The sequence below is a fragment of the Tauraco erythrolophus genome, chromosome 5, assembly GCF_009769465.1.
Source record: "Tauraco erythrolophus isolate bTauEry1 chromosome 5, bTauEry1.pri, whole genome shotgun sequence".
Lineage (NCBI taxonomy): Eukaryota > Metazoa > Chordata > Aves > Musophagiformes > Musophagidae > Tauraco > Tauraco erythrolophus.
The window spans coordinates 1,206,430-1,227,407 of record NC_141469.1 but is presented as its reverse complement, the minus strand read 5'-3'; the positions used below and the strand labels follow the sequence as shown (position 1 = coordinate 1,227,407).

The 20,978-nt window shown below is 44.7% G+C and overlaps 1 protein-coding gene across 5 annotated transcripts in view; it reads right to left on the bottom strand.

Annotated features, from left to right (window-relative positions):
• Positions 1 to 20,978, bottom strand: part of ANKRD17 (ankyrin repeat domain 17) — a 91,665-nt gene that overhangs the window by 25,356 nt on the left and 45,331 nt on the right. For 3 of the 5 annotated variants that reach the window (XM_086612308.1, XM_086612309.1, XM_086612310.1), the window contains 12 exons: positions 20,811 to 20,958; positions 19,407 to 19,554; positions 18,217 to 18,450; positions 15,848 to 15,942; positions 10,916 to 11,153; positions 10,134 to 10,325; positions 9,648 to 9,757; positions 8,747 to 8,834; positions 7,270 to 7,397; positions 6,652 to 6,795; positions 5,959 to 6,061; positions 3,673 to 4,428 (listed from right to left, as the gene is read on the bottom strand). In XM_086612308.1, the coding sequence (XP_086468434.1) occupies positions 3,673 to 4,428; positions 5,959 to 6,061; positions 6,652 to 6,795; positions 7,270 to 7,397; positions 8,747 to 8,834; positions 9,648 to 9,757; positions 10,134 to 10,325; positions 10,916 to 11,153; positions 15,848 to 15,942; positions 18,217 to 18,450; positions 19,407 to 19,554; positions 20,811 to 20,958 (2,384 nt within the window). The remainder of the gene's footprint in view (positions 1 to 3,672; positions 4,429 to 5,958; positions 6,062 to 6,651; positions 6,796 to 7,269; positions 7,398 to 8,746; positions 8,835 to 9,647; positions 9,758 to 10,133; positions 10,326 to 10,915; positions 11,154 to 15,847; positions 15,943 to 18,216; positions 18,451 to 19,406; positions 19,555 to 20,810; positions 20,959 to 20,978) is intronic. The other 2 variants (XM_086612311.1, XM_086612312.1) reach the window with 1 other exon arrangement.

The following is a 20,978-nucleotide window of genomic DNA, read 5'->3' as shown; positions in this document are numbered from 1 at the left end:
GAGTCAACGGGATTTTTTTCCTCACTGATCTACACATCCTAAATCAAAAGGTGTGTCTGGGGAAAGAAGCCTGACGCTGTCAAAAGGAACAGGGGGTGGTACATGCTGTTCAAGTTTGCTGCTCCCTTGAATGCTTGGAATTTTCACTCAGTGCAAGGCGTTACGGAAACCAAGCATCCCAATAATTCCACTCCGTCTCCATGTTGACCGTTACGTTTCTTACTGGTGGTGTCTGACTGGGGCACAGCACTGCTCTTATAGGTTTATTCCTTATCTCCTGGAATGTCAACAGATGTATAAAAGAACTGTTTCACGTTACATGGCAGTAAGACAAGATGACAAACTGAAAAAAAAAATACGTTACAAGAAATCTATTGGACACCTCAGGCTCTCCCAGCTTTGTTCCACATCAGCTTCTCCTCCTCTGCCCCCGATTTTTCTGCAGTATGGGAAGTTCCTAAAAGCACCATTCCTGCCACACGTGCCGACAACCAACGGAGAACACTTCAGATGCACAACACGCCTTCAACTACAAGAGTCCAAGTGATGTTCCGAATTCCAACACAAATACTCAGCGTTACTGCCCTGCACGAGCAGCTCCACGGGTGAAGCCTGGAACCCACACCGCCCCACTCCCGTCACCTTCTCAGTTACGGTCTGAAAGGTGGGCTATGGCAGGCTCTGTCCCACCTAAAACCAGCTGCCTAGAAAGAGATGGAACTCTCTTAACCTTCCAAGGACAAAGGTCTAAACGCATTCACCAGCCACTTGCACAAACAGCACAACCAACGCCAACAACCCACTGTAGTTACACCAGTGTGCAGGAGCTTGCACCCTCAGTTTTCTGCACAGGTCACAAGTGGGACAGAACCTCCTGATTTTTCTCTGATGCTGGTGCTCTGTAGTTTTTTTTTCAGCATTGAGTTTCTGTGAAGAACTTAAGAGTCAAAGCACGTTCTTTCTTATTAATTTAGACAGTGACAGTTAAAACTGACTCATCCTACTAGGCAGCTTCCAGGAATTTATCTTATCAAGCGCTTCAGGATTCCTGAAATTCTTTGGGAGGTTCTGTTACTGGACATAATCCTTTGAATAGTTACTACTTTAAGGACAGTTTTCTATTAAAAACAGTGATTTTTAAAAAAATTTATATCCTTTACACACCATTTAACATCGGGAATGTGTTCACTGAAGACTTACAGAAGTAACCTAAAAAAATACTTCTCTTGACAAGCCTCACAGCAAGCAACGAACTCCTCCAACATCTGGAGCTGCAGGGCAAACTTTTCGCTTGCCACCTATTCCAGCAGGATCAGAGAAGAGCCTGGAATTATAACTGAAAGAATATTTAGTGCTTTTTCAACTTACCCTATTTCTTTTTTTAAAAAAAAAACAAAGCCCCTTAACTTGGTACATTCTCTCATGATGTTTCTAGGCAAATTGTGCAGAGCTCTGGTAACACCCATGAGCTTCTCCAACAGCAAGGAATCCCGCTTTGAAGACCAGAGTCCATGGGGCAACAACACTTGGCATCTACAGCAATACTGATGTCTCATGCTCGCCTCAGACCAACACCAGCATCTGCACACCTGGCCCAGTTTTAAACAATTACTTCAAAGGGGAAAATTCAACTTCATTGTTGGCCACTAACGAAGCACAGCAGTGAAAAAAAGATCAAGTTGGCACAGTCAACGTGAAGCTTGGTTTTTGTAACCAGTGCTGTTATGGAACTCAACTCAAGTCATCTCAGGAAGAGATTTAAATCCATGGGAATACTCTAGAAGGTTCCTACGAAAGCAATAGACTGATAAAATACATTTAGCTGCTGGAATGTTTTGTGTTACGTTGAGCCCATTTCACCTCCGCATGAAATTCTGCTACGTGGATTCAAGCTGGCACTTCAGTCGTAAACTCAGGTCTGTGTCTGCTCCTACTTCAAAAAAACCCCTTAAAATTATATCATCTTTTTCTTTTTTTTTTTTTCCACAGAAAAGCCAAGCTGGAATTGCATCTGTCCAGCTTTTCACAGACCTGCTATCCCGAGACCTCATTCCCAACAGCACATGTGCATGCACATGCTGGGACTAAGCAGCACAGAAACATTCACTCCAACACGCATTGCTAATACCTGACCTTCCCAAAAAAAGGCATCATGGACGTGGTAGATGACCTAAGACTATAGATTCACCAGATGTTCTAGGCAGTTCAACACGTAACAAATGTCCTAACTCAAAGCTGAAGTTGCATCCAACAGCTGGTAGCGTTACGCATCCCAGCAGCTCTACCTGAGAGAAAGCTTCACTATCCACGCACGATGAACTTAGTTTTATCTACTTTTTCCTGCATCACGTGCAGTTTTTATCCACTGGCAGCTGCCAAGCTGTATTTCTAGGCTTCAAATCTAACATCAGATTTTCGGAAGGAAAAAAAATATCTCTGTAGGTCTTAAATTTCAGTCATCTTGAACAAGGCTTGGTGTGAACATCAGGTTACTCATTAAGAGCTTTATTTAACTTAAAAGAGTTGTTTCAAGTATTTTAAGCGATCACCACCTGGTTTTTTTAGCCATTACCTTCTCTTCTATTCCCTCTGCACAGTTTTTGTACTCCAGTAACTGCAGGAGTACATGCAGGACCAGTTCCACACCTCTGGGCTAAAACATTCTCGGAGACCTGCCTTTCCTCCGGCACACGCCCCTCATCCTAACTTTTTTTACAAAGCCAACTTTTCAAAATAGACAGCACTTTTCCAAATGGAAGTACATCAGCTCCATCAAGAGCGTCTCAGCCAGTTTTCATGGGGTGACATGATTTTCTTTTTTTTTTTTTTTTTTAATACTCTCAGCTAACAATTAATCCGTAGTCAGCCAAGTAGTCCAAATTTGTATTTCAGGGACTATTTTAACACGGAAAGGGGATTAAGTGCAAGTGAAGCAGGTATAAAGGAAAGCACCGTTAATAACCCACATTTCCTACGGTATTTAAAACCCGTTTCTTTATTTTATTGTACTATCTAAGGCCTTAAATTACTGATGTCACTAGGTAAAGATTTCTCCAAAGCCATGAAGAAGACTTTGCTAAGGCTAGATTTGTTTTCTGCTGGCAAACCAGCCATTTTTATCAGTAGACATTTTTACAAATCGTAGGATTATCACCTTTTTTTTTCCCCCAACAGAAGTAAAAGCTTCCAACAGGTACACTACTCAAGGCCAACTAGAGCAGTTCTCCTTCAGATGACAAGCCTACGTGTTCCTTAGACATTATAGGCTCGATGTGGTGCTAGAGTTGCTCAAAGTCTGTTCTGAGTGCTCCAAGTCAAGTTTTCAGCCAGCTGGTCCCAAGTCCTAACCGGTATCGTCAAGGTGTTACTCCTGAGCTACACACAGGCCAGAACAGAACTGTCAGACCCTAGCACATTCCCCCCAAACTATGAAGGAGTTAAACAAAGCCACTTGGGACATACCAACCTGACCAACACGCACCAGTTAGGACAACTCTGCAAATGGAAAAGTTAAGACTAGTTTTCCCAACTCCTACAGACAGGGATCGGCAGGCTAGTGATACTTGCCGGAAAGCTAGCGGGAATACACAAACACACACACACATAAAGAAGTGGACATCCCCTCAACTGGTCAAGCAAAGATTATACCTGCTCGTAACAATATAAACCCACCTGCCATGATGTCATCCAGCGTGTCATTGAGCGTCTGAGCAGGGCTGGCTACCATTAACCCTTGCTGTGTTTCTGTCAGTATTCCTTGCCCCAGCCCTGCTAGTTGTGCTTGGCCCAACACGGGCTGTCCAACTATAACACCTTGCAGTTCTGTAAGATTTGCGATGGACCCTGGAGGTAAGGAACCTGCTGCCAGAGGCAAAGCTTGTGGCATGGCCAGAGGCTGAATTGGTGCAAAACCCGTCTGCGCGGCAGCTTGCTGGGGATCATCTTTAAGCAAGATGGGGTCCACTTGCTGTAAACGCGCATAGTCTCCCTCCGAGAGTTGTTCTCCTACCCCAACGGGAGTCAGAAGTCCCAGATGCTGGCAAGACTGTTGCTGCTGCTGCTGCTGGAGCTGAATTCTTTGCGCTTTTACCTCTAGATATTGCTTTTTTAGCTGCTGCTGGGTTTTCAGCTGTAACTCGCGCTCCACTTTCTGCAGTTCCTCCAAAATCTTTTGTTTCTTCTGGATTTGTTCCTCTCTCGTTTTGTTCAGCTCCTCAATCTTCTCTTTGGTGAGCTGGTCGGCGTGTGCCAATTCCAGGGACTGCAGCTGAGCGTTCTTCTCTATGGCTTCTTTTATCCTCTGCTCCAGCTCTGTCAACTTGCCCTGAGCCTCTTCTACAATGCTCTCTGGAGACTGATTGGTGATGTAACCCTGTACATCCTGGTTGTTTGCTGGCAAATGACTGCTGGACTTTTGTTTAGAAGCAGCTGTGTGAAAAAGAAACCCCCTCAGAACCAATGGAAGTGCATACGAATGGCATCCTCATTATAGAGCTGCTGGTGGGAGGCTGAATGGCCGGTTACGCACCAAGACACAGCACCCACAGCAGCTCAGCGTGCACTGCAAGGCCCTCACAGGACACCCCATCTTTGGCTAGCAATTTGAACACAGCAGTCAGATTGCAATTTAACATAACCCTGCGCTACGGTGACATATTTACTCCAACCATCGTTAACGCTTTTGCCAAATGAAGCGATTGTCTCAAGAGCCGCTGTTCTCGAGTGGTGCTACGAGATAAATGGAAACAAAGAGAAAGGACACGCTGTCTCTTGACTCCATGTTTTGAGACTAGCACCGGGTTAAGACATACACGTGCGGTCGCAGCCCTGGAGCCCAGCCAAAGTCACGTCAAAACATCTCAAGGGACAGGTGACTCGTTCTAGGCCACCAGTTTGGTGAGCGACTCGGTACGTTTTGGGAAGCGCTACGCTTTCTAGGACTACTGAATCCTTTCACTACAGGTATCCAGCTTTGCTCAGTTGACAACCAGCGCTAGAACCCAGGCTAGGCATTTCTATTTAACGTGATCTAACAGGGGGTGTTTGGCCACTACGTTTTATCCATAGCAGACATGATTTGGCCTGTGTCAAAACTCAGCTCTCTGCCCAGGCAAGGCCAATATTTCAGCCTTCCTGCAAGAACGAGCGATGGACTCATCCAATTCATCTTTTATGAAGAAGTCCACGGCAACACAGCTGACATGGTCTGCCGTACCGGTTGGAGAAGGAACAATCGGTTAATTTTGAAGGGCGAAAGGCAAATCAAAACTCGGGGTTTGAGCCAGTGGAGGTGCCCAGTTTCTTCCAGTCATCCTCGCTGTATTTCCAGAACAATACAAGTGTACACACAGCATTAATTTTATGACATGCACGCCTGTATTTGCACTATCGCTGGTCCTTGGTAAAAATTGTTTTGGAAGAGAATTCTTAGGTACGGAAAGCGTTAAGTGTCAAAATGGCAACATCAAAATAGATGCAAATTTAGTCCTAGGAGGACCTAAGCCACATCAGACTACGTGTTTTATCGCACAAGAAATTCCGCCTTCCATCAAATTAGTCAAAGCCGTTCCAAGACTACTATCCTGAGTACACCCAAGCTATCGAACGGACTACGATATGGAGGTTGACACTGTTTTTACCAGTTCCATTGTCCAATTTATGTATTTATATAGGGTGACATTTTGCATTAGCCCAGTAGGTCAGACTAATACATATTTTAACGTATTTACTTAGGCAGATTTCTTGACGCTTTATGATTACAGGGTTAGATGACTGATACTTCATATTTGGCAGATAAGCAATCCTTAAAAAAAAAATAATTAAAAAAAATGAAAAATTGCAGTTTCCTTGACTGGTTCCATAAACAATCTTCATAGGAACTAGCTTCCTAGAAGTTCAACCCTCTATTTTCTACCTAGGAAGGATATTTAGAAAATAAGCTCCAGAACTAAGACTGACCTTTATTTCTGATGGGAAGGGTTGTGGCGACATTAGCAGGGGGTTTGTCAGGCTCCTGGGGTGGGACGACCATGGGTAGCGCCTGCACTGGTACACGAGGAGCCTGAAACGTTGGATACTAACAGATTACTTATCTCATACTCTAATCTAGTTATAATTCAAGAGAAGGTAAACAAAACCTGTTAGAAAAGCAGACTTTCACGGTAACTAACAACATGGAATACGTTTTTTTTCAAATGCTGAGTTCAAGAGTTAACCATTTGAGATCATCATCATCAGACTTGTATACAGTTTGCATTTTGAACCTAAGGAATTAGCTGTCAAACAAGTTATCTCAGCATGGTACAGGGCTCTACTAGGGGAAAGCAAATACAAGCCACAACGGGCCACAAACGTACTTATGAAGCAGAGCCTCATTAAAACAGACCTTTTCACTCGCTGGCTTTTTTGTCCCCTCATAATTTTTTCCAATAGTATTTATAGATCAATACGAAGAACGATGACAGCATTACACAGCGATGCTCAAATAGTCTTTGCCCTTTTCACAACAGCTCAAAATCATTTTCAGTGCGTTCACCTACAGTTTAGTAGTTCACCAAATCATCTCACGCTCTTACTCATCTTAAAACTCTGAGTAAGCTGCAAGAAGAAATACTAAAAAGCCACACAAATCCACCAACCCTTCAATCTTACCCTATTTAAATCATGGGATGGTGGGGTCAGCTGAGTAGCATCAGGTGGAGGTGCAGAAAGCAAGTTGTTTGGGTAATCTAGGAGGTAACAAACCACGCTGGTATGACCACCTTTTGCTGCCTCTATTAACATAGTCGATCCATCCTGAAGAGGAAAAGATCACAGCGTTAGCAAACAGCATCATCAAAACCTGACAGTGCTGCAGCATTTTGGGAGACACAACACTAAGTATTAAGACTGCGCTCATGAACATTCATTCCATCTGCAGTAAGCCCACATCTCAACTTACGGACTCTGAAGTATTTCCACAACAACCAGTGCTTTTTGAAGTTTTCCTTCCTCTTTCACAATTACGACCTTATGGCTGGAGAGCAGCCTTTGCATTCATGGCTATCAACAGAGCTGCCCTCCTCCTAACTTTAATGTCTATAAACATGTTCAGGAGCATCATATGTATTCGTGGAAACACCAGCTCTTGCACCGTACTCCTATTCAACTCATGACATCTTGGGTCAGTTGCAAAGAATACAAAAGGAGTAAATTCACTTGGGTATCAGTGGTCTTCAGATTCGTGAAAGACTAATTCTCAAAGGAACGTAAGGTAGTTGAGTGACAAACCTTCAATCTGTGCGTAGGATCAGCACCGTGAGCTAGCAGTAACTCCACAACTGCCAGATGACCTCCAGCACAGGCCAGCGACAATACTGTGTGATCGTTGTTAGCTGTGGTCCTATTCACATTTGCTCCTTCAAAAACAGAGGGGGAAAGATTCCTTTAGAAGGCTTCAACCAATTCTCTACCAAAAGTGACAGAAGTTAACAGCTTTCCTACGCATGCTAACGCGGCTCTCCATGGCTGCAGTCTTACAACTCATAAACTAAATCAAACAGTCCATTAATACTATCAGAAGAAGGCCACTGAGTAAGTCACGCTCACTAGAACCAAGGTCTTGCCAGGTGCCTAACAGCTTTACAGGCAACTCTGGGCATATATGGCTTCAAAAAGAAAAGCAACCCTATCTGGAAAAGTCCTCCAAACTCACTGTTCAAGTGGCCATCTTGTAAGTATGGAAGCAGGCCTACAAGAAAGCTGGAGAGGGGCTCTTTACAAGGGCGTGTAGTGACAGGACAAGGAGTAATGGATTTAAACTGGAAGACGGGAGATTTAGATTAGAGATAAGGAAGAAATTCTTCCCTCTGAGGGTGGTGAGGCACTGGAACAGGTTGCCCAGAGAAGCTGTGGATGCCCCATCCCTGGCAGTGTTCAAGGTCAGGTTGGATGAGGCTTTGAGCAACCTGGTGTAGTGGAGGGTGTCCCTGCCCATGGCAGGGGGATTGGAACGAGATGATCTTTGAGGTCCCTTCCAACCCAAACTATTCCACCATTTCATGATCACATAGTAGGTGAACCTCTTGCTTTTAAATTTGCCAACAGTTGTGCCAGAGCGTTGCCTCTTTATAACAACCAAAAAAACCACCCACCAACCATAAACGAACACTAACATCCAGCACATGGATCCATGCATCTTGGCATCGGCAAGCAGATGGCTAACTGCAGCTCTGCAACCTACACAGGGAAAATGACACCCCCCTGGGAGCTTTAGGCCACTGCTGTGCCATACAAGGTACAAGAAACATCTTTCAGCATCAGCTCAAGAGAGACAACAGCAATGCCGAGTTCTGCGTCACCTCCCTGCGTTCAATAGTGATGTAAGGCTGGAGCTGACAGTTCTGACAACATAAAGCAAGTTATAGTCAAAACTTTGAAAGCAACAGGCACTTGAAGTGAAATTTTTGACAAGACCATGCCCAAAAACTGCATCAGGAGCATAGAGACACCTAGTAACCACTACTACTGTTGCTGCTTTTCCTTGGAATTAGAGACTGGAACGTAACTATTTTGAGAAGTAGCTGCAGCTTCCACTAATCTCATCAGAAACCAGTGGTGATCATTGCATGCCCAGTTTGAGAACCAATGATCTACTGAAGTTAAAGCATTTGAAACAAATCCAAGGAAGTTGCACTGGTACTGACACAAGATCTTTACTGGAAGCGTTTCTAACAGCAGGAAGACCGAAACCTCTTCACGTTCTTACCTTTGCTAATCAAGAACTGAACAGTGCAAACATGACCTGCCCTTGCAGCTTTCATCAGAGGGGTTCTTCCACCTTCTGATTCATGCTCCTAGACAGATAAAGAAAAGCTTCAAATTCGGAGTTTTAAGTAGCACATGCGAAAGGATGCAATTCAGCCTTCTGGTTTTCTGAATCAGAAGACATCGGACATGGAAGATCCCTTTCTAGAGTTCCACCAGCAAAAGACCAAAGTTTCAGTAGCACTGGAATCAAGCGTATCCTGTGGACAGATACAACTACCTGCCTACGTCTGACACTCCTGGACAAGCAGCAGTCAAGCACACGGTGGGCATTTTAGTTCAACAAAACGTGGTCTACCATGCTTAACTTGACTTTTTGATAACATGTGTACAAGCCTACTGAAATCTAAAAATCAATTTACCCCCATCCTCTTAATTCCATTACGGTACAGCAAATAGATCACACCACAACAGAACTATCAACTGTGTGCTGCTTAAGGAACAGAACAAATTTGCTGACACACGCATTAACCCATAATCAGCACAATTCAAAGCTGAATACCACTCAGGGCTGCACATGACAAAAGAACCAAATCCCCTATTTTTCTGTACAAGCAACCTTGAATGGCTTGGAAATGCTTTAGACATCAACTGCCAAAGCACTGCGGCTGACCTCAGCGCTTCCAGGTAATTAAACAGCCTAAAATCCATTAGAAAAGCATCACCAACTCTCACTTAGTTAAAAAAAAAAAAAAGGTTAAAAGATAATTTTAATACAACTACATAAACGAACAGCAAGCTCGTTGAGTTTTCAGTAATGAACATGGCATCCCTCCCCCCCAAAAAAAGATGTTAATAAAATAATCTCATTAGGAAATAAAATGAAGAAGGTCATGGCTTACCAGATCTGCACCTGCCTGAAGTAAGACATCTGCTACATCGGTATGGCCGTTTTCACAGGCGTAGGTCAGTGCTGTGTCACCCGTTGCTGTTGTGGCGTGCACATTAGCCCCTGGAGCAGCAGTAACGAGCACGTAAGCTTTGGCAAGTTCATCACACAAAAACATACAAGTCTCTTCCTCGTTTTTACCCGCTCAGACAGCCTATTTTTCATTTCCCCCTCCCGATCCAGCATCTATGAAATCGCCAATTGAGTCACACTCTAGAGGCATAAAAAAGTAAACATGAACTACAAGTTCAGTTTCAAGTGAGTTCATCTTCAACAGCTAAATTAGGGTCCAAGCAGTAAATGACTTCAGATTCCACAAACCTTCGCAGTCAACCTCAAGCAGCTGTTAAGGAAAATGTAATGGATACGGAAAACGGTCTTTTTCTCTGAAGGTCACATAAAGTCTCTAAAAAACTATTAAAACAAAATTACTCCATACCTGCAGCTAATAAATATTTAACCAGCTCCAAATGACCCTCCTGAGCAGCCTCCATCAAAGGTGTGGAACAACCAAGTTCTATGTCAGCTCCTGCTTTAATAAGGAAATCAGCAACCTCCAAAAACCCTCCACAGCAAGCCAGAGTTAATGCCGTTTCTTGTGTCTCCTCTGTTTGAGCATTGATGTTCGCTCCTTCAAACAACAAAAAACAAAACACAAAACCCACATATGCATCAGAAAACTGCAATTACTGCAACCAGTATGAGCAAAGCCATGGCCTGATGCACAAGGCTTCTTCTTATTACATATCTCATTTCTAGAGCTGCAGAGACTTTCTTCTGACATCACGGTGCACCAAACTAAAAGATTTCAACTTCATTTAACCGCTTTGGAGACCCTTCTGAGGTCCTCAAAGTACTCCTCCAAAGCTTTTCAGCAGCAAGACCCTCTCAAGACAGGTCAAAGCCATGGTGCAGAGTGCCAGTCACCCACACAGACCATTTCCTATCCAATGTCTGTCTGAAAAACACAAACCTGCTCTGAAGAACAATTCAGTATGACCATTTACCAAATAAACAAGTAGAACCAAGGACATTTGGCTTAAACAAAAGACACAAACAACCCCCCACCACCCAATGCTCCAGAAGTTGAGGATGAGGGTGCAGTTCAGTAGTAGCTCAACAAAGAAACCAAAATGACAGTAACTCCGCTTTCCCCACAGCCCCCCACCACATGCAGACGCCAATCGAATTACGGTCCACGAAAGGCACCGTAACAGCTACCTTGCCCAAGTAGCAGTGCCACCATCTCTTCATGGCCTTCTCTAGCTGCTTCCATCAGTGGCGTGTATCCTTCATCGTTTACCTCTTCCAAGTTAGCTCCGCGCTCAATTAACAAAGCCGCGAGCTCGACGTGCCCGCCACAGGCCGCCAAAGTCAATGGAGACTCAAAAGAGTCGGCGGGCATGTTCACCTGAGCTCCGCTGTCCAGAAGTAATCGTGCCACTTCCACATGGCCATCCTAGGAATTCAAAAAAAAGCAAGATCAGAAGACGGTCAAAAGACAAAAACTGTTCTTCTCCAAAGCTTTAAGTAGTCACTGACTAAAATTCCCTCTGAAGACACAGAAAGCAGCAAGTGACTTCGCACGTCCAAAAATACTATCGGACTTGCTTAATAGGTTTTCCTAAATATTTTTTCTTAAGTATTTGCATAAAGGCTAAAGATCTACTATTAAACAAGCACCTGAAAAAACTTCAAGCTGGTTTTACTGAAAATGTTCAATTCAAAACTAAAACATTGTAAACCGCATCTCAAACTTTTCTGCCAATGGTGCAACAAGTCAGTCAACTACTTCTTATCAGACTCAAGTTCCAGTGTTTGGGATCAGCTTGGTTAGCAGGGGACAAAAACCAAATCCCAAACAGTTGAGAGGGAGCTCGACACGACTTTGGAAGTTTGCCTCCTCCACAAGAACAAGACCAAAATCCTCCAACACCCAGTACTCCTCTTGGTTCATGACCGTGGACACAGAACTGTACGCGCGACATCATCCACGGAACACGAAATCATCCACAGAATATGAGTAAGTCACAATTCAAATGTATTCTCCTCGTGTTCTGCCAACACATTTACTACTAGCAACACAAGCACTTGAATAAATATAAGAGTATTAAGACCATTTCAGTCAAGAAAAAAAATCTTCTCTTGGATAGAAGAGTGGATTTTGATGTTCTTCCTGAAGACTACGAAACCTTTAAATAGCAAACAAGTCATTCAATACCAATGTTCCCCACTTGGTGAAAAATAAAAGATTTTATTTTGAATTCAACATGCAGTTGCATTTTTCGTTAAATACAGCGAATCTTTGCTAAAAAGAAGCCGCGTGTGATGACAGTGCTTGCATCTATTGCACTTGCTGCTCAGTTTAGTAGCCCAGTTAGGTCTTACTTTCGCCCTCCAAGAGAAAAGCCAAACCAAGACCATTTGTAAGGGGTTCCTCATCCATCACAGGAGCCACCTGAACTACAGCCTTCCCCTGGCAGGACTTTCCAGGTACCATCACCATGCTGTCAAACTGGTTTCACCAAAACCTAGCTCCTAAGTGTGCTTTCTTCCTTTAGAAACAAAGAGCACATTTGAGCTTCGTCATGTTTTCCGTATGCCCTAAGTTCAGGAACTATTTGAAGTGGCTTTTCAGCTGGATGTTTGCACTGGAGGCCTGACAGTGGCATCTCCAACTGCTACTCAATTCTGCTTTTCTTTAGACAGAAGCGGACACCGGCTCCGTCACTGCAGTCCAACAACAGCACCAAGTCTCCAAGCCGGTTTTGTCCAAGAGAAAATTGCCATCATTCCAACTTGGAGTAACCACAATGGGAAAAGGTCTGACAGACAAAACATGGGAGGACTGCAGAGAGAGAACAGCAGCTTACCAGGAGCACCAGGCGATGCCAAGGTTGTCACCCAACATGCTAAGTACGTCTCCACCTCAGATTAACTCAGAGGCAACAAGTGGCAGCTGTTGCCATCCTCTCCAAACTAGAAATCCCAATCACCAAAAGCTCTTTTCCAGACAAAATAGAAAAACCTTATCTCATGTTTTCATGCTTCACTTTATTTGTTTTAGACCTTCTTCTGATATCCGGGCAGTAAAACATGATTTCCTCTCAGAAAAATATCTAGGACATTAACTAGGACATATTCACCTTTTACATGAAATGACAATACTATTTTAGGGAAAAACTCCAAGACTCCATGAAGAATCTTTCCTGAGGGAAATGCAAAGACAGCACCTCGACCATCAGGCTCTGGCAAGACAGCTCACTAATCGTCCCTGATTCACCAAAACGACAGCACTCGGCAGTACTAAGGCAAACTTGGAAGCTTCTTACGTGAGCCGAGCAGCCTTGAGGAGGACTGATGCTGTTGGATCATACAAGGAAATTCCATCCGTGCTTTAACAAACCCTGCAACGGGGTGGTGCTGCTCAGCTCTTCTACAACAGCTAGGAAAAACCCTCACTGACTGCTACTCATCACAAAACGTCGCCTGACCAGTCTGTACAAGCCCACCACGGGTGCTTTGAAGACCAACCACTGTGGGCAATCAGTAGTCACCCTCGCTGCGGCAGATGAGGTTTCTTGAGTCAAAGGAAGCACCAACTAGACAAACCTGTTTTTTGCTGCCACGAGGCAAGTCCCGTTGCCCAACAACTCATTTGCATCAAACCCACAGTAACTGCTGTCTATAAAACAAGCTCTCCATCAGAAGGCTTCCCGAACGCCCTGTAGGACCAGGTTTGAAGAGTCTCACTGGCTGGTAAGCGCTACGCCACGTATAAACAATTCTGTCACATAAATTCAAGTCCAATGCTGTTCTGGAAGAGGCAGTTTTCTTCTGCTCCTGAAGAGCGACCACTGTTTCTGCAGAAAACACATGCTGACCCAAGAAGCTCCTGCACGGCGTTGTTTCAGGCTGTGACCTGTTGAAGTGCTGCTCTTGAAAGCTGCTCCCTCTCTTAAGCAGAGCTGAAGGCACCGAGACCCAGCTGCCTGTCCAATCGGAGCAGCAGCATGGAAATGCCTACTTAGGAACAGTTTCCTGCAGAAATAAGGGAGATGAATTTTTTTTTCCTACTGCTTACTATGTCTTAAAGCAGGGAATAGGGTGGCAAGGAAAAGAAGGCTTGCTCCATGGCTCCATGCAATAGCAGCTTTCTCTGCAAGCTTCTCATCTGTTGAGAAGCCATCCTGGTGAGAAGGCTACTGCAACATCCAACAAGGTAGTTTTATCCTCATCGGCCAGGGAAGTCGCTGCAAGGACAGCACCCCTGATATTTATACGGCTCATCTATTCAGATTTCAGAGAGACAAACCATCGATGATGTCCTGCTTATCTACATGCCTGCCTTTCTCAAGGAGATTAACAGTTTCTGTTAATGATTCCCTGATCTTGAGCCATTATCTTCCTCCAACAGACGTAACTGGCTGATGTTCAAACGATGACAGTGATTTCAGGGAAGGAAAGACTAAATAACAGTTTGTGACGCTCCTCTCTGGTCACAGACTCACGACGTGCCACTGCACAAGGCTTACGACATGAAAAACCCAACCCATGAGAAACCTACTTAGAGAACAGGGTAAAAAGGAAACCTAAGAGACAAGTTTTCAGTTTCACTTTTAAGTTCTATTTTCAGATGTAGGATTTGCAATATGTTGGCACGAGGCACAAACCAACTACTGACCTACCTAAGCATGCTGCAGCTGTGCTTTCTAAATAGGACAGGAAACATCTGCAGTGAGCGTTGCACTGCTGCAACTCAGGGTCAAAAAGGAAACCGGGGGGAGTGTCTGAAAATGGAGCCTAATTCTGCTCCATTCTGTTTCGGTTTCATTTTTCCAGCAGGAAGTTTCAAAACCTTGTCAGGTCTAGAGACACAAACTGACACCTGCTGGATTTTTCATCCTGCCAAGTCTTGGAACCAGGCAGGGTTCATCAACTCATGGCAGTGTACTCACTTCTCTGAGTGGGGCTACCGAAGCCTGAACAATTCCTGGAGGAGAAATAAAAGGCATAAATGGGCACACTTAATCCATCCTGAACTGAAATCTCCGAAGGAAAAGGCCAAAGAAATTGAATCCTGTTACTTCAGGCAATATGAAGGAAATAGATTTCAAATAGGATATGTGCTTTTAAAAAAAGATGCAGATATGAGAGTTACGTAGCTGTTTAACCCTAACGGTACTTCAAACAGGAAAATTATCTAAAGAATCAATTTAGCAAGTTTTCTTCACCACGAAAGCCTGGAAGAATCTTAAATCCAGCATCAATTATACCATTCCAGCATTAAAATACACCCATAGACACCTTTCCAAGCAACAACTTCACCTCTTACCTGTGTTCTACAGCAAAAATCTATTATGAAAAAATCAAAGTAGTTCTCCAACCTCCTGAATTTTATAAAAAGGTCATCTCTTCTACACTGTCATTGTAGGATTGCCTCAGATGGGCCAAGCAGCAACATGAAAGTGCTCCTATTAGTAAGAAGTTTGCAATTTCACCTTCCGTTTCCTAGTTGATTCCCAAACGACTTCTGATCCTGTGTTTTCAAGGAGCACGTGGCCATGTGGTTCTGTTCTGTTCAAATAAATTACTATTATTTGCTTTTGGCTATCTCTTGAAGTCATTAATTTCTCTTAACTGAGGTCACAAAAACATCTTTTTCATGAGGCCTCCAAGATTATCAGAAAGGCAAAAAGCCAAGAGCAAGTGACACACAACACCGCAAGGACAGATGGAACCCTGAGAAGCTGCTTTGGGAGGACGAGCACAGCCTCACTCACTGACTTCCACCACTTCAGAAAAAAAAAAAAAAAATAAAGTGCAGCTGGACACACAGAAACCTACTTATTCAAAGGATGAGCTAGAGCTCTCCTGCTAGTGCTCACGTGATCCAAGTTGTAGCTGAAGTCTCTTCAAAATTCAAGTACTTGGTCAGTCACGAGAGGAACGAGTTCAATTTCACTGTTTGAGGAAGTATTATTTTTCTACCAGGTACTTCCCTGCCCTCCCATTACTTCTGCGAAAGGTCCATCAAGTACACAGGAGAACTGAAACATCACCTAGTTGGGTCCTGTCCCAAAAGGAGACCTAAAGGAATTGCTTTGTCCATCTTTGGGAAGTGAAGAGAGTACATATCCATACATCTCTTACCATGCAAGCCTCCATGAGCGCAGTATGCATTTCATCTGTCTTGTGCTCCTGGTCTGCACCAGCTTCCAGCAGAAACCTCACCATTTCCAGGTGGCCTGCATGGAGAAAAAATTTAACAGATAACGACTACTTGAAAAAGTACATTTCTCAAGTCATAGAAAACGTCTAACATACCTAACGGAGGTAAGAGAAGGTCATGTTACAAAAAAAAAAAAAACAACCAAAGAAATCCCAGGAAACACTCTTGAAAGGCGTGTTCATACCTACACATTCGATGCACACAGAAGCTTAATAGCATCCTGACTATAAACACAATCCAATTCCCTCAGTTGCTAAAATCCTGTCTGTTCCTTGAGGTGACATTCGAGCTGAGTGGGGCACACTCCAGAAGCTTTACCAGAGTGATTTATTTTGTGCAAAGTTATTTGTCTTTTTTTTTTTTCATCTACAGAACATTGTTTTTCTGTTAGAGGTCAGGGTTTCCCCTCTGCTTGCTCGACATTGAGGCTTTAGGGATAATTGTTTTTATAAACAGAATTGTAACCAGTCCCTGAGCTCACACCGACCCTCAGACCATAGAACACAGGAAGCAGATGGACCTTCACACTTCCCAAGCGTACTTCTAGGAACCTTCCAAAGATAAGGACACCTAACAGCTTTGTGAAACTATTTGCTCTCAATCACTCCACGAATTCATGGCCACAGCTCACCAAGGCCTGTACGTCTGCCAGGTGCAGCAGACTTGGCTACACAGTCATGACCACTATAATATGTAACCATATAAAGCAAAGTTTTTAAAAAAATTTTCATTTAGTAACTCAACATGACCATGGTTAAACCTCAGAACTAGAACTACACCTAGCAACACCATGAATAGCACAGATAATGCCCAAAAAGATGCTATGCTGCCTTTTCACCCTTACTCCTTTATCTGGGAGCAATCAGTGACCACCTTGGTCCCAAATAGCACATGTCATTCTACTACAGGAAGCAAGCAACATGAAAAAATAGGAACTTATTTTTATGCCCTAAACACGAGCTTTGGAGCAACGCAGAAATGCAAAACCCAGAAATATCACATATGGATCAAGAGCAAAACATAAAAGCCTGAATATATCCACTTCTATCGCATATGTCACAACAAACAACTCACTAAGCACAGACTTTGAATTTTTCATCTCTGCTTTCCAATTTCCGCTCAGGATTCGGAGCCCAAGCACGACTTCTCAGGGAGGGAATGTTTTGGGGTCCCACTCCCCTCTTTCCACCACAGCCTGTGCTCTGAGAGCCACCACAAAAGAACATTACCATGGCTTACAACATCATGCAGCAACCATGTCAAGGCAGATAAAAGAAACATAAATGAAAGACTAAGACCATCTTCTACTGAGGCACCACTGCTACAGACATCCGTTCCTCTGTGATGCCAAGAGCTGCTCTAATAAAACACGTCCTAAGAGACTATAACACGAGTGCTCAGCTGTGTGAGCACATCTGGCCTTTTAATTAAACATCTTCATCCCTTCCTTGGGTGATGCAAGACAGCTGCCTAGTGCTCTACGGGAGGCAAGCAAGGTCTGTTGCCCAAGCACTGACACCTAAAAGGCAGGGCCCTACATTTTGCATTTTTTTTTCACAGAATCACAGAATGTCAGGGATTGGAAGGGACCTCAAATGATCATCTAGTCCAATCCCCCTGCCGGAGCAGGACCACCTAGATCAGATCACACAAGAACGCGTCCAGGCGGGTTTGGAACATCTCCAGAGAAGGAGACTCCACAACCTCTCTGGGCAGCCTGTTCCAGTGTGCTGGTAACCTCACTGGGAAGAAGTTCTTCCTCATGTTTAAGCGGAACCTCCTCTGTTCCAGCTTATATCCATTTCCCCTTGTCCTATCATTGGGTGCCACTGAGAAGAGCCTGGCTCCATCCTCATGGCAGTCACCCTTTACATATTTATAAACATTAATGAGGTCCCCCCTCAGTCTCCTCTTCTCCAAGCTAAAGAGACCCAGCTCCCTCAGCCTTTCCTCAGAAGGGAGATGCTCCACTCCCTTCATCATCATGACCAAGCCTATTAGTTCCTCATCTCCCAATTCATTTAATAGAGAAGCTTTTAATGCACCATAACGACTCGGACAAAAGGCTTCTATCTGGATACTTACGCTCTCCACACTGATCATCACTGTATATATGGTGATGCCATGTGGTATCACAGCCAGGATCAAAATCAGCATAACTTTGTATTCACAGCCTTGAAATTCATTTTGTCCTGAACAGCAAGGCTGAATAAACACATCCTTGAGAAGACTTGGCACACCTGCCACCCTTTTCCACCTTTTTGAACAAGCACGGAGTTTGGGACTGTACCTTTGTAGCAAGCCAGCGTGAGCGCGCTCTCCTTGAACTCGTTGGAATGCGTGTTGATGCCCGCTCCGTTTTCTAACAGCACTCTGGCCACCTCCACGTGGCCGGCACTTCCCGCTTCCATCAGAGGAGTGTGGCCATTCTCGTTATGGTCTTCAATACTGGCGCCCGATTCCAGCAGAACTTTCACAACATCTACGTAGCCTCCAGCACAGGCGTATGTCAGGGCTGTATTGCCTAAAGGCAGAGGAGAAAAAGGTTTGAAACCAGAATTTGATGCAATTTCTACACTGAGAACTTCAACTCGGGCTCCAACTCATCGCTTTTACCTGGCTACCTTACAGAACAGGGTTTTTCAGGATACAGACCAAGAACTACAGGGAGGGGGGAAAAAGAAACTAACTGCACAAAGCAGCTCAGTGGTGACAGACTGAAGATCTCCATGTGTCTGGTTACTGTATCAATGCATTTCTCTTCCCATTTCCATTCCGGCTAATCCCAGCTTCCGTCACAAAATCCCTTTCCTGTTAATCAGCAGGGACATATTATGCTGTAAAAAGGCAAGCTCAAAACAAGGAGCAGAATGAACTGCTGCCTTGAAAGCAGTTAAAGGTCAAAGCAGTATTAGCTACTTAGACTACTTCAATGAAAAAAAAAAAAATAAAACTAGTGTCTTCCCTCCTCAACTGCAGTCATCATTCCGGGTCAGTACTCCACTTGTTCATAACTGTCAACTACTCTCCAAGGCCACACTGACTACCAAAGTATCCCAATATGGCCACTTCAACAGCAGTGTCCTAACTGTCATGGGAAGAGGTGGAAGAAAAAAAAAAGGGGGGGGGGGGCTATCTTCTGATGTTTTGCTTTTTTCCCCAGCTTTCCTAGACTGACATCAAATAATTTTCTATATACACAGAAACTTCTGAAACCGTGCTTAAAATACTACATGACAATAAATTCTACATACTCAAACAGCTCTCAATTTCTCATCAATCTTATCCACCTTCGCACGTCCACAACCACTATTTTACAGCTCCATTAAAAAAATGCAAAAGCTCAAGACTAAAACCACCAGGAAGCATTCTGCGTGGCTTGGCTGAGAGCCAGCCTTCCCAAATTTCCACACAGTCTCCCACACACTGCAAACCTGAGCTTTCCAGTAGCTTTCAACAAGCTCTAACACGCTTACTTACCTGTGGACGACTGCGCGTTCACATCAGCACCATGAGCTAGCAGCAACTTGACAATTTTGACGTGTCCGCCGTTAGCAGCAGCCATCAAAGGGGTGATGTCGCCTTTAATCCCACGGTCCTCTACATTAGCATGCATCGCCAGGAGAACCTGCCAACAGAAGGGCCATCAACACCACTGACAAGCGACAAACCTGCAGGTTGAGGTGGCTGAAACGCTCCACCAAGCCCCAACCTCCACCACCACGCAGAGAAGTGAGCACCAAGAACGCACCAGCAACATGCACTTTCCAAGTAAGCTTGCGGCTGGTCACCAGTGGTGTTCCACAGGGCTCAGTGGTGGGGCCTGTTCTCTTTAACATCTTTATCAATGATCTGGATGAGGGGATCGAGTGCACCCTCAGCAAGTTTGCAGATGACACTAAATTGGGAGGTAGTGTTGATCTGCCTGAGGGTCAGGAGGCTCTACAGAAGGACCTGGACAGACTGGATCCATGGGCCAAGGCCAACTGTATGAAATTCAACAAGACCAAGTGCTGGGTCTTGCACTTGGGCCACAAGAACCCCCTGCAGTGTTACAGACTTGGGGAAGTGTGGCTGCAAAGCTGCACAGCAGAGGAGGACCCGGGGGTGCTGGTCGACAGCCAATTGAACACGAGCCAGCAGTGTGCCCAAGCAGCCAAGAAAGCCAACAGAAACCCGGCATGGATCAGAAACAGTGTGGCCAGCAGGAGCAGGGAAGTGATTGTCCCCCTGTACTCAGCACTGGTGAGGCCACACCTGGAGTACGGTGTCCAGTTTTGGGCCCCTCACCTCAAGAAAGACATTGAGGTGCTGGAGTGGGTTCAGAGAAGGGCAACAAAACTACTGAAGGGTTTGGAGAACTTGCCCTGTGAGGAGCAGCTGAGGGAGCTGGGACTGTTTAGTCTGGAGAAGAGGAGGCTCAGGGGGGACCTTATCGCTCTCTACAATTGCCTGAAAGGGAGTTGTAGGGAGATGGGGGTCGGTCTCTTTTCCCATGTGGTGAATAACAGGACGAAAGGGAATGGCCTTAAGTTGCGCCAGGGGAAATTTAGGTTGGATATCAGGAAAAATTTCTTTCCAGAGAGGGTTGTGAAGTATTGGAACAGGCTGCCCAGGGAGGTGGTGGAGTCCCCATCCCTGGAGGTGTTTAAGAACCATGTGGGTTTGGTGTTGAGGAACATGGTTTAGGGACCCTGACAGTGCAGGGGGAACGGTTGGACTCGATGATCTTGAGGGTCTCTTCCAACCAGATGGTTCTATGATTCATTTACCCATTAACTGACATTTTCCACTACCTTAAAATCACCTTCCAGGTGCCTAAGACCGGAACACATTACCCCAACACTTCTCTTTGTACAATACACACATAGCTCGGGAACCCACCTGCGCAAGCTCATAGTATCCTGCTGAGCAGGCCAAGCAAAGGAGGCTTTCCCCTTCTTCCGTGTGCTCGTTCACGCTCCGGCCTTCGATGAGCAACTTCCGCACAGCGTTTACATCTCCTTCGGAACAAGCCTCTGCCAAGCTGCGGCTGGTGAGACACCAAGGATT